General features: G+C 34.2%; 1 protein-coding gene across 4 annotated transcripts in view; it reads left to right on the forward strand.

Moving 5' to 3' along the window:
- The window catches only part of LOC149830013 (N-terminal acetyltransferase A complex auxiliary subunit NAA15-like), a 91,733-nt gene that overhangs the window by 60,086 nt on the left and 17,101 nt on the right, over positions 1–14,546 (forward strand). The window contains exons 21-25 of one of the 4 annotated variants that reach the window (XM_090015681.1): positions 2,847–2,903; positions 3,640–3,737; positions 3,816–3,877; positions 4,026–4,137; positions 4,243–4,346. In XM_090015681.1, the coding sequence (XP_089871807.1) occupies positions 2,847–2,903; positions 3,640–3,737; positions 3,816–3,877; positions 4,026–4,137; positions 4,243–4,346 (433 nt within the window). Of the gene's footprint in view, positions 1–2,846; positions 2,904–3,639; positions 3,738–3,815; positions 3,878–4,010; positions 4,138–4,242; positions 4,347–14,546 lie in introns of all 4 variants that reach the window. The other 3 variants (XM_090015680.1, XM_090015682.1, XM_090015679.1) reach the window with 3 other exon arrangements.

Genomic DNA, 14,546 nt, shown 5'->3' on the forward strand with positions numbered 1-14,546 from the left:
CAGTGCGGGTACGGAGGGTACGACACAGAAATTTCAAAAAATGTGGGTATGGGGACAAAACTATATATATATATATATATATATATAAGATATTTCACATAAATACAAATTTCAAAGAATCTAATTCCAATAACAATAAATTAATTTAACTTTTAGCAATAAACTAACAGCAAACAAGATTAGTTTGCTCAAAATTCAATAACAAGTAAGAATGAGGGGGTGTAGGGTTTATCGAGGTCAAGATGGGGACCAAAATGGCCCAGCCCTTTGACCGAGGTCAAAGCAAAAAAAACTGTGTTATTTGGGTCGTGTCAAGGTTGGACCGGACCCAACACGTACCCACACCGTGTCCCGTACCTGTATCCGTGTCATCACGGGTATGGCAGGTGCATTGACGTGTCGATGTTACATAGTTTGGAAAGATGATATTCCCTTTCTAATGTGTTAGTTCTTGTTTCTTCATACAATACAAGATGGTAGCTGTAAATTTCTTCCTTATGCAGGCTTGTCTTTATTATGTGCGGGTCATTTGTTTGTGTCATCTTTCAGTGATCATATTCAATACACGTGCATTTGTCTTAACATTGAAGAAAAGATGCTAGCTTTCAAGTAATTCACTTGAATAATCCCATGTTCAAATTTTTTATATGACATGACCGTATTTATGAAAGTTCGAAACGACCATTAGTTTGCTATAATTTTTTTGAGTTTTTCAAATTTTTCTCCCATCGGAAAATCTAGCAAAATAAATGAATTGAAGTTCAAATGGAAGATCAAATAAAAAAAAACAATTGTGAAGCAAATAAAAAAAATGGTAGGGTTGTAATGAAAACCACCAAAAAATACATTCAAGAAAAGTCAAAGACACTTCAGGGCATTGAATGAGAGGTTGTAGTGAAAACCAACAAAAATAAAAACATTCAAGAAAAAGTTAAAGGCATTGCAGGGCATTGAATGAAGTTTGAAGACAGAGGCTGAAATTCACGTGAGCAGCTAACGTGCTGTACATTTTGAAATGGCAAGAGTTGGATTTTGCTACACAGCCTTTATTTTCCCATTTACTTTGGTGACCATGTCTTTTCATATTTTACTGAAAATTTAAATATCATGATAAAAAATGATATTTTATTAAAACAATAATATCACGATATTTTTAAAATATCACCATATATTAAATGTTTAAAACAGCAGTGAAAAGTATTGCCTCCTTTTGTGCTATGACATGTACATCCTCTCATGTTCTCTTTGAGTGGATTTTGTTAGTAGTTTGGTGATAGTTTCCTCAGAGAATTCATATTTCATTTATTCACTTCTGTTTCTTTGTGCTTCTATGCAATTGTAAGTTTTTTCTTGCATTCCCAATTTGTTATTGTCTTATTGATGAAAATGGCACTCACTTAAATTCTGCTTGGTTTATTACCACATTAGAATCGGTGATTTCCAGATGAAGCTTTTTATTGGAGTATTGAGAAATACTACTGGTGTTCTGTTGATAAAGGTTGAAAACATAAAAAAAAATAAAAGCAAAAGCAGTAAAAAAACTTATTACTTAAATTGGTAATTTGCAATAATATAGTAAGATATTAAAAATTGTTACTAGCTTCAAGCTATTGTAATCAAATAACTTAATTTTTTTTCTCTTGTGTGGATCATTGCACTATTATATAGCTATGTTCTCATGTGTTTGTGAAATAATGCCATGAAGAGACTGTCTCTTGTCATTTATGTGCAGTTATGATAAACTTTTATCGTTGCATTATGCGAAATGCTAGCAGTGTTTGCTTCTGTTCTAAAAGTAAAAACAGAGATGGGTTTTCCATTCACGTGATTGCCTGATTGACAGCGTGTCTAATGAAAGCAAGTCAGTGAACTCTTTAATTTAATGTGCTAGTTGCTTTTTCTGAAACATACTTTAGATTAACACATGATTCTTTTTCTGGAACATTTTTTCTTTGTTAAAATGCCATTATAGTGGCAACTTATAAATTCTACTGTAACCATCTCTCATTGTTGTCAGTTCATCTCATTATGAAGAAATGTTTTGAAGATTTCTTACCAGTACAATAAGACATTATTATGGTAGTTCAGAAAATGTCTGGACATGGACTCAAATTGTGCTTGTTATTGTTCAAACAGCGCCATGCATTCAAGGACACAACCATATTATCATGGCTGCCTTGGATTATCTATGCGTAGATGTTCTCATCAAGCAATGAATGAGTAAGACAGATTATAACAATAAAAAAAAGACACATGCGGTTGCATGGATATTTGTCACCTTCAACCTGTAGATCTCATCATGAGATGAAAAATTGACATTCCTTTGTGTTCTGGAAAACATGATTGTATCAAATCTTCCACCTTTTTGTAGGTTGATTGTGATTGATTCTGTATATCTCATCATGAGCTAAAGTGGAAAGGTTGCATTTTGTCATTGATTGTAATGTCTTCTTGAGGGCCATGGCAGAGCTTGGAAAATGTAGCTAGTTTGCATGTGAAGTGGTAGTGGTTGAAGGAATACAATTTGCTAACTTCATAATTTTCCTTGAGGGTCATGTCGAAGATTCTGCCCAGGACTCTAGAGTCACTGGTGACTAACTTGAGAGATTCATTAGCTTTCAGTTGTAACTTGCATGGAGTGAGTAAAATGAGGGGTGACTGTAAATTTGTTTTTTCAGTTGATTTATGGTACCAGCATATATGGATAACATTCTGGAATTTTATATACATGCTCCACTTCTATGGGGATTGTAGATGATCTTGTGCTCTACGGTATTTTTTTTCTTGATTGCATGGATCTATCCAAAAGATTATGTTGACCTAAGATTGCTTCTGTTTCTGTTCAGGCAGTGAAGCAACTGCTTAAACTGGACCCTGATAGCTCTGATACTCACCGCTGCATGGTATTCTTCTGTAGGAGAACTCGCTACTTTTTCTCTTGATTCAAATGCCTTTCTGCATAAAATAGCTGTATTTATCAACTGTTTGTCTGATTAGCTGCTTTTTCTCTTGATTCAAATGCCTTTCTGCATAAAATAGCTGTATTTATCAACTGTTTGTCTGATTGGCCTTGTGTGTGTGTGTGTGTGTGTGTGTGTGTGTGTGTGTGTGTGTGTGTGATAGAGAGCTCTGTACTTGATTAGCTGAAAATATTTAGAGCAGTTAGGTGTACTTTTACAGATCACCCAAAACGAAGGGGCTTCTTTCAATTTTTCCTAAAAGAATTTTGATATGCAGAAATCATGCGTCCACATTTTCTCCTGTTCTAGTTCAATTTCTTTGCTCTTAGTGAACAAAATCTTTTAGTTTTCAGTTGTTCTAGAAAGTGAAGGTAAACTAGCTAATAGTGGGCATTGTAAATGTTATGTTTGACTTGAACTGTTTGCTTCCTGATTTTAACTATTCATTGACAGAGCTTTCTACAAACTAACATATTATGTAAAATCATTGTCAGAGAGCATTCTGTGAACTACCGTATTATGCATCATTTCATATCTTATATCCCTTGTAAGAGTGGGCATGAATTTATGTTATACTTATGAGAATTTGGCTGGAAATGGTAAAGGTGATTTTGGTTTTTGTGAATGGGAATACTGTTGGCATGTGAATCTGCAGCTAAACTTCAGTTGATGTATTCAGATACTATTTTTTCATAAAGTTGATGGGCTTTCATCACCTGTGACGGACTCTGAGAAACTTGTATGGAGTGTCTTAGAAGCAGAGCGGCCTACATTGAGGTACACATCGATCTTTATTCAGCTTAAGTTTTATTTCTTTTTAGTTTTTGACTTTGTTGTTGCATGTCTTCTGTGAAGAGGATTGCGAGAAATGTCTTCTCTTATTGAAGCAAACAAATGTTTTCTTGATGCTCATAAGGGTCAGTCTCTGTTCAATGCTTTTCTTTTCTTTTTTACCTAAGCTTTTTGGTGACATGATGTGATCATAGCTTCTATTTTCTTAGCTTTGTTTGTTCATCTCCACATGTGACCAAAACAAATGTGCCCTGATAGTTCTGTCTTTTGAAGATTCCTTGATGCATAGAGCTGTGGCAGCTGAGATGTTGTATGTTCTAGCCCCTGAGAAGAAGCTTGAAGCAATTAAGCTTATAGAAGATTCAACTAATTTATCTGGACCAATGTAAGCTTCCTTAACCAAGCATTCACTATTTGTCCTTTTCCTTTTTGTTTTGCATTTGTTTATTTAAAATTTTTATTCATTGTTGGTCATGTCCATGGTGATTAGCAGAGCTGGTCCTAATGGACCCATCATGGGGTGGAAACTCGAGGATTGCATTACTGTGCACAAATTGCTCGGAACAGTTTTTGCTGATCCTGATGCTGCTTCTAGTAAGTACCTGAGAATTCTTCTTGTTTTTCCTTTTATTTTCTATTTTAATGAGTTATTCATTTTATTTTCTTGGCTGCTTGCCTGATTTTGGAAGAATATCTTTATGATGTGCATATATATATTGTAATGAAATGAGAGTGCACAATTACAATGCCAATGAGAGGCTACACAATTGCACAAATATAAAATGGTTTCTAATGGACCAACAACAATCTCACAAAAGAGACAAAAAATATGAATTCACAATAGAATAAAAGGTACAAAGCCCACAAGAAAAAGAGATTGTATTTACTCACAAAATGCTTTTGAAAAAGCATGAGATTACATATGGGGTGAGGCTCTATTTATAGAGCCTCACAAGGCATTAAGGGAGGCAGTCCAACAGTCGTTGGACTGGGAGTGCAGTCCAACTAGTCGTTGGACTGACACTCCAACAGTCAAAAGAGTTTACATTTAAAAAGCATAAAATAAATAAACAAAAAAAACAACAAAAAAGATATTTCAGTCCCTAATGGACTGCACTAAAAAACATACAAAGAAATGTCTAAAATACCCCTAATATATAAATCATGTTTTAACACTCCCCTCAAACTTACGGTGAAATCACCAAAAGTTTGCTAAGAAACAAAAATCTTGGTAGAAGAAGAGCTTTGGTGAAAAAGTCCGCAATGTGGAACTCAGACTGAACATAGGGTAAAGTAATCGTCCCCTTCAAATATTCTTCGCGAACATAGTGACAATCCATCTCAATATGTTTTCTTCGCTCATGAAATGTGTGATTGCTGGATATATATGTGACACTTTTGTTATCACAACATAGTTTTGAAGGTTCTGAAATATCAACACCCATATTTGAAAGTAGTGCTCTCATCTACACGAACTCGGTTGTTGTTGTATCCATCGCTCTGTACTCAGTTTTCGTGGAGGATAAAGACACTTTCTGTTGTTTTTTACATCGCTAAGAGATGAGGGAATCATCTACAAACACACAAAACCAGTAGTTGAGTGACGATTATTGGAATCTCCTCTCCAGTCAGAGAATCAATATAAGCAATAAAATTTAAAGATGATGAAGAGGATAATAATAACCTTTTAGATATAGTTTTATTGATGTATCAAACTATTCTTAATACTGCACTCATGTGAACCGATATGGGCGCATGTTGAAATTGACTTACATTGTGTATTGCATGCAAAATGTTTGGCATGGTAATAGATAAATACATTAATGATCCGATAAGTTGCCTATAAGGAGTTGAATCATCTTATAACACTCCGTCTTCAACTCTCATTTTTGCATTTATCACTTCAGGAGTATCAGAATACTTTGTATCACTGATTCCCGAACACGCAATAATATCCAGGTGCAAACTTGATTTGAGACAAAATATACCCTCTTGGCAAATTGGCTACTTCAATTCTTAAGAAATATCTCAAAAAACCTAGGTCAGTCATATCAAAAGATTTTTTAAGCATAATTTTGATTTCTTTAATTTCCTTCTGATAATTCCAGTGATGATCATGTCATCGACATACAAAAGGAGAATAATAAGTGAGGTACCTGTAGATCTTACAAAAAAAGCACTGTCGGTATAACAAGATTTAAAAACAAGGTTCAAAGCAGTACCACTAAACCGATCATACCATACTTTAGGAGCTTGTCTAAGCCCATATAAAGCCTTTTGAAGATGAAGAAGCATACCATTTTCAATAGTCAAACCAGGGGGAGTATCCATGTACACTTTTTTATTTAGGAATGCATTCTTTTAACGTCTAATTGATATATAGGCCATTTTCTAATGAATGTTAATGCAACTAGAGCCTTAACTATGGTCATACGGGCTACTGAGGCAAATGTTTCCTCATAATCTATTTCATATTTCTGAGAGTATCCTTTTGCAACTAATCCTGCTTTATATCTTTCTAGGGACCCGTCACTTTTTGTTTTGATTTTAAAGACCCATCTACACCCTATAGTCTTCTTTCCCTTGGGGAGAAGTTGAATTGCTTCGGTATGAGTTTTGTGTAATACATCTAATTATATTTTCATAGCTTCAACCCACTCTTTTATGTTTTTAGCTTCATTGTAGTTAGATGGTTCATGATCTGAATGAATGGCTAGAAGACAAGTCTTATAGTTTGGGGAAAAGGATTCATGACAGACAAATCTAGTTGAAGGCCTATGTATTCATTCAGATCTCTAGTTTCTTCAATATTTGTTGATTGATTATATCTTTTTAAAGCACATCAATGCTCCCCATTATCTCGTCTAGAGTATTGTAAGAGATTATGAGATGATTGTCTTTCTTCACTAGAGTCATTAATAGTCTCGAATTTCCAATGTTATTATCATCAACAATTTCATTATTTGATTCAGGTAACAATTTCATTACTTAGATTCTTAGGTTTTTCAAAATTAAATCCATTTTTATTTTTAAGAAAAGTAACATTTTTAGAAATATAAAGTTTATCATTTGTTTGATCATAACATCGATAGCCTTTTTGATTTTCGGCATATCCAAGAAAAACAAATTTTATTAACTTTAGGAGAGAGTTTGTTATATTTTTTAAGAAGCACAAAACATTTACATCCAAATACACTTAACCTTTTCAAGTCAGGAGAAGTTTTAAAAAGTTTTTCAATAGGAGATTTGTTTTTCCAATATTTGATAAGGCATTCTATTTATTAGATATACTGCGTTGAGGGCGACTTTGGCCCATAATTTTTTTGGAACTTCTTTTGAAATAAGTCTCCTAGTAGTTTCAATAATGTGATGATGCTTTCTTTCAGAAATACCATTTTGTTGAGGGGTCCTAGGACAAGATCGTTGGTGTACAATACCATGAGTTTTTAAATATGATTAAAATTCATTTGAAAGAAACTCTCTCCCTGAGTTGGAGCGGGAGACTTTAATATTTGTTTCAAATTGATTTTTAACAAGATTATAAACATTTTTAAAACACGAAAAGACTTCGGATTTGTGTTTGAGGAAGTAAATCCAAGTATGTCTACTAAAATCATCTATGAATGTAACATAATATTAATATCCACCTTTTGACATAACGGGAGCTATACCCCATACATCCGAATGCATTAATTCAAAAATTTCATTAGACAAGAATGTTCTAGATAAAAAAGGGGTCATTTGTATTTTTCCAAGTATACAATCTTCACATATAAAATCTTTATCTTTACAAATTTTTTCAAAAATGAAAAATGAGATAATTTGGATATACTTGGGTATCTTAATCTTTTATGCCAAAGATCTAAATTAATGTCTTTGACATGATTACAAAAAGAGTTTTTGGGTAAACATAAGAAATCCATATAGTAAAGATCTCCTCTTTTTTGGCCTTGCCCAATCAGCTTCCCTGACTGGAGATCTTGCACCCAACAAGCCTTGGATGAAAAGAAGACTTTACACCCATAATCGAAAATTTGAGAAGCTGAAAAAAGATTTAAGTCTAATTTTGGAATAACCCGCACATTTGGAACAAAAAAGTTTTTGAAATATTATTGAGGTTTTCTATACTTTTGACTTTTAAAGAAGTACCATCGACGGTTGATACACATGAAAAATATGAATTAGTGCAATCAGATAATAGAGACTCGTTATAAGTCATGTGAAAAGAAGCTCCCGAATTCAAAATCTAAGAAGATTTACCCGAAGGAAAAGATGAGGAAATGACGACGCTGGATGTAGAAAGCGTGGTTTTAAGAATCTGTGAAACGTTCTTCGCTATTTGGGCAATTGTCAAATCATTGAAGTTGTCCCTTTCTTGGATTCTTGAGGTTTTTCACTTACGACAACCACTTTTTTAAATTTGGGACAATTCGGTCTTATATGTCTTGGTTCTTTACAATGATGACAAATGATTTTGCCTTTGTATCCTCTTCTATTATATCCTTCTCCATTGAATTTTTTCTCAAAGTGAGGTGGTTTATATGTTTTTACAAAATTTTCGGGTCTTGCCGTGGCAAGGACCTCATCATTAGACTTGTGCGTTCCAAGTCATGTTTCCTCTTGGCAAATTTGAGCAAGAGCCTCACTTATAGAAGGAGTTGATGTCTTATGAAGCAAAGAGGACCTAACTTGCTCAAATTCCAGTCGGAAGCCATAAAGGAAAGAAAAAAGATTCTCTTTCTATTTGAGATCTTATTTCAATAGTCGGACCTTCCCATTTTGGTTCTAACATGGCTAGTTCATCCCAAATAAGAGATAAAATACCGTAAATATCTCTTACACTTTTATCTCCTTGTTTTGCATTACATACCTTATCTTAAAGATAATATAGCCTAGTCATATCTTTTTGGATGAAGGTACTCTTTAAAAAGATCTATGCATCACATGCCTTCTTAAACTTGATGATGCTGGTGGCGATTTTGAACTCCATGTTATTCATAAACCATGAGAAAATTTGAGTATTGCTCGCTTCCCAATCTTTCAATTTGTTTTGATATTCTTGCAAAACTTTTTCATTTTCTTCTTCGGACAAAACTTTGACTTGATCTCCTTCTCTTCTAGTCAATTTTAGTTGCGGTTCATTAGTGGTACCACTAACAAAGCCCCATAGTTTTTTTTCCTTTGATGTGTTTCTCCATTGTCGTTGCCCACATCAAATAATTGTTTTCATTGAGCTTGTAGGAGATAACGGAGGCAGAATCTCTTTCTCCCATAATGGTTACAAGAATTTTTGAGTAGAGGAGTTGAAAGATGACCATGAGTTGAAGAGTACTATCACAAGTAAAATAATCCCAAGCTAGCTTTTACTTCTTCCAGAGCCAAGCTCTGATACCATGTAATGAAACAAGAGTGCACAATTGCAATGCTAATGAGAGGCTACACAAGTGCACAAATATAAAATGGTCTCTAATGGACCAACAACAATCTCACAAAAGAGACAAAAAATATGAATTCACAATAGAATAAAAGGCACAAAGCCCACAAGAAAAAGCGATTGTATTTACTCACAAAATGCTTTTGAAAAAGCATGAGATTACATATGGGGTGAGGCTCTATTTATAGTCTCACAAGGCATTAAGGGAGGCAGTCCAACAGTCGTTGGACTGACATTCCAACGGTCAAAAGAGTTTACATTTAAAAAACATAAATTAAGTAAACAAAAAAAACAACAAAAAAGGTATTTCAGTCCCTAAACTAAAAAAACATACAAAGAAATGTCTAAAATACCCCTGATCTATACACAGTATTTTAACATATATATATATATATATATTAAAATCAGGTTAATCATGCTTCATGGATAATGTTAAAACATATAGTTAGCTATGTTGTCAAAGGCGCGCCTAGGCGCTGGGCGCCACCCAGCTCGACTAGGCGAGTTACCTATTTTATATATGTATTGTTTATATACTGAACAGTTTATACATACTGTTATATATATATACTGTGTATGTTTTGTTTATCTACTTTATTGATTAATAATTGTTTGTTTTGAAATGTTTAATTAGAACAATGGAAGATGCAAACCCAAGTTCTTCAGCTGATTGTGGATTGACTCCTCTAAATGCAAGTGCAAGTGGCTCTTGTTCCAACCCTAGCACAGAATCTTCAAAAAAAAAGGAAAACTAGAAACTCTTGGGATCCGACATGGAATTAGGCATTTTGCAAGGATGAGGCAAATTTGAATTCAGTGACATGTGATCTGTGCAAAAATATATATAATGGCAGAATCTACAGAATTGTTTGTTCTTAATTTTTTCGCCCGCCTAGGCCTTTTTGAAGGTCCACCAACTAGCCCTGCCTAGCGCTTTCGACAACATAGATAGTTAGTCTATGGTCGTCAAAATAAGGGTTTTCTTTTCCTTGCTTCCACCCCACCAACCCTAGCTAATATAGAGCTTCTGGAATCTCTTGGACAATGTTTGTTTTGCTCATCCTCTCATCTATTACACATTCTTATTTTATGAAATTAAATTGTATTGAATGGGTCATGTATCTGATGTTAGATTCATACCTCTTTGTCAGATGATATATTATTCTTATAAATTCTTGTTCTTGATAGGCTATAGCTCTTGGCCATGTTTTCCTGAGATGCAATCATTGCTTAGCTATGTCACATGGGTGGGGGTGCAGGGGTGCAGCACTTTCAAAAAACTTGGGTGCAGGTGTGCAGGGGTGCGGCAAAAATATAAAAAAAATATATATATAAAGTTGGACATAAATGACCCTGAGTGCGTTGACTGCACCCAGGGTCAGGTTGACCGCATCGGGTGCGGGTGCGACGCGGGTGTGGCACCTAGTTGAAGAGTACCTGTGACATAGCTGCTTAGTATTCATCACATGATGCTAACTGTATGTTTCAAAAATTGACTGAATTTGCACTTTTTTCATCTCTGGAATTCATGGTTACTGGTGGTGTTTCTGGAATTGCACTTTTTTCATCTCTGACATTCATGGTTACTGGTGTTGTTTTTAGTGTCTTGATTGCAATATTGATGGAGAAAAGTGAGTTTATCAAGTCTTCCTTACCTGATAGAATGGAATAAACTAGTGAAATTAATGAATTCGTGTAATCATGAAAGCAACCACTCTTGTTTGTGACTTGAAATGAGAATAAAATATCGTGATTGGATGTAGCCATTGTCCTTGTGCTCTTGTGGTTCATCAAAGCTTGGAAAGGTAATGATATTAAGTTTGATACAATTAACTAGGTAAAATTTAGGGAAAATTCTAGTTAGGGGCCAACCTTTTGCCCATAATTGCAAATATGACGACACTCTTAGTTGTCAAAGGTGGTAGGCGGAGCCTAGGCGGTGAGCCCCTAAAAAGACTAGGTGGAACTAGACAGACTAATCTATACTCTATGTAGTCAAAAGCCCTGACTAGGCATTGACTAGTCCGCCTAGTTGGTCACACGGAAGTAAAACTAGGCTTTGCAATTCCTAGGTGGGTACCTTTAAAGACACTAATTTTGCCTACTAGGCACCGACTAAGCTGCCTAGTTTGCGACTAAGCTGCCTCTGCCTGGACATGAGGGCAGTTTAGCCATGTATTATTCTTATATATATTGTTATTTTTTTGTATATACGCGTGTGTTTTTGTGATTTGTTTTGTGAAATCATGAGAACATGCTTAGTTATTATATGTGTGTGTGTGTGTGTGTGTGTGTGTGTGTGTGTGTGTGTGCTACTTTGCTTTTGGGATTTTTTTGTGAAACATTGAAAGCATGCATAGTTAATTTTAATTGATTATGTTTTTTATATATATGTGTGTTTGTTTCTAATGAATTTTTCTATAAAATCCTGAAAGCATCTTTAGTATTCTGAATTATATAATATGTTATTTATATATGTATGTGTTTTGTGCTTCAGTGAAAGGTTAAAAGCATATTTTGTTGATTATACTGAATATGTTATGAATAATTGATATATATATATATATATATATATATATATATATATATATATATATATATGTATACATTCTGGTTATGTATATATCTTGTGAAAGCATGTGTAATTTTGTACTTGTGTAATGAAAACATCTTATTAGCAAAAGAATTAAACATATTTTTATGTATATTTTGTGTACTTTTTTATATTTTAATTGGGGTACCAATTAGTCCGACTAGTCCTGCCTAATCCTCAATTAGTCTTTTTTAGGGGTCTACCGACTAGGCACCGCCTAGCGCTTTTGACTACATAGTCAGTACTCCAATAAAAAAAATACAAAAAATATATAAACAAACTGCTAAAATTAATAATAAATATGTATACTACATAAAATCAATCAACAATAAGCAATAGACAAACACAATATGTCATCGAACGTTGTTAAATAACCAGCTAAAAAAAATTAAGAATAAATGAACAATTGATTAAACAAACCATACAACTAACAATGTGAATAAACAATATACAAAAAATAAAATCATGTATACAAAAAATTAACAACAATAGACAAATAAGAAGAATAACTGAACAATTGAATAAACAAACCATGCAATTGAGAACTGACAATGTAAAAAAAAAGGCAATTACATAATTTAAACACAATTAAAGCCTTAACAATATTAAATTCACATCTAAGTCATACTAAAATGTCATAAGTCATGATAACTAAAAACATCACATTTAAGAAACGTCTCATATGCTAATCTTCATCTCTAAACTATAAAGATCATAAAATTATACTATATAGGCCAATAATTAGGACATAAAATCCTCATTGTTGCATCCAACTATCGCGTCACCATCTCTTCATATTGACACATTTTTTTTTGGCAATTGAAGTTAATTGAGTTTGTCGTGGTGGGTCATTATTGTAACGCCCCGAAATTTTTAACCCAAATTGATGTGATTTTTTTTATATAACAGCGGAAAGAATAACCAACATAGGGTTAAGCATTTCAGAACATTACTTTTGAGAGAAAACTCAACACATGCATTTTATTTCCTTATGATATGAACATTTAACTTACCATCAACCCAAGGAATCACTGGAACAATAAATCAACAATCGCGATCCAATGCTTCATTCCGCAACCGCTCATAAGTCTACTCGTTTACCTGAAAATGGTAAAAATTATAGGAATTAGACTACCCCGTCTAAGTAGGAAAACTGTAACTTTAAATGCAGGTATATCATGAATCAAGCATGTGATGTGGGTGTCAAAGGTGATTCTCGACATATGTCTAAACAAGTAAGCAGTTTATGTCACAAAAACCAACATTCATATACATGAGCATGTAAATAGTTATTCAATAACCATAACTGAGCAGGTAAAGCATCGCGTGCAACATTAATAAGCAAGTGAATATGTATTGCAATCGTTATAACAATAACTTGTACAACTCTCAGATAATTCTTCAACTCCTTTATATCTACACATTTCCTAATTTTATATCGTCACAAGCTCAGAATATACAGCATGTTAAAGAACATAAACACCATACCTCAAGTATTTTCACTCACTGTGATACCTAATTTCACTAAATTGTGTTTAAATTATCTTACTCCGCGGGTACGCACGGGCACAAGTGACCATCTCAGAAGAGAACGTTCGGGGGTATATTATTCAAGAGTATTTTATTAACCCGAACATTCTAACTGAGACTGAATCCCCAAGGGAGCGACTAATAGCCGAGAGAATCTCCCAAGGGCTCAACTCAAGACAGGATGCATCCCTAACTTCTGCAGAAGACATGAAACTACCACCTAGGACACATAGGTAGTCCTGGTCCCTAACTCCGAGGACGGGGACCAACGAGCCGCTTCACGCTCGAAACACAACAGAAGTCCTCGAAGTTTTTGTACCACGTACCCTCTCCAAGGTAAGCCTCAAAAACTGGTTTCATTGTTTAATTATTGTTCTGAAGTTCAGGGCATTTCCCCAACTTCCTCCTACTACCATAGCAGTAGGTCCCAACCTTAGTCACTTTATCAAGGTATACAAACCATCCATATACTTTTCCCACGTTGATTTCTTAATCCTACTCAGAGTGCTCCGGTGTTTTTAAACCAGTCAAGCACACAATAATTACAATTAAGTTTTCATCACTCTTATTATCATAGCACGCAAGCCTATAACTCAAGTACCCACGTTGGGTAACCCATTCATATTGCCCTCTTAGGTAAAGCACATATCCATATATCACTAAATACACCATCATATGTGTGAAACCAATATAACAACCCCATTCCTCAACACAGGTAACAGGTTGTATATAAGCAATTCAAATTATATATTTATAATTCATAATGAACCAAAGAAAAGCGATTCCCATAATCTAAATATATGCAACAAATAGTGTCAATACACCACATCTTTTTTATATGTCACACTCCTTTTCTACGAAAAGAGATAGAGAATTTATCATAAGAATTGGAAACTATCATTGAACATTAGAGCATTTGCAGGTTAGCAGGCATAAGCGAATATGCAACTAAATAGGCATTTGAGCATTAAAACTTTGCAACTAATCTTCCGAATGTACAACTTATTATACATTTGAAACAGTAAGGCATATGCATCATAACAGGCAACTAACCTGACATTTGGAAATATGGAATGCATGCAGCTTCATATGAAATCGAGGACCATTATAATATGTATATAGATCATGGGTATCTACGTATCTGGAACATTTCTATAGTACAAGATAGTGGCACATGCATACGTATGAACCCAACCCCGAGTACCATACATGGTATTACATCAAACCCCATTACAAC

Source organism: Nuphar pumila, chromosome 8, assembly GCF_984573655.1.
Source record: "Nuphar pumila chromosome 8, dmNupPumi1.hap1.1, whole genome shotgun sequence".
NCBI lineage: Eukaryota > Viridiplantae > Streptophyta > Magnoliopsida > Nymphaeales > Nymphaeaceae > Nuphar > Nuphar pumila.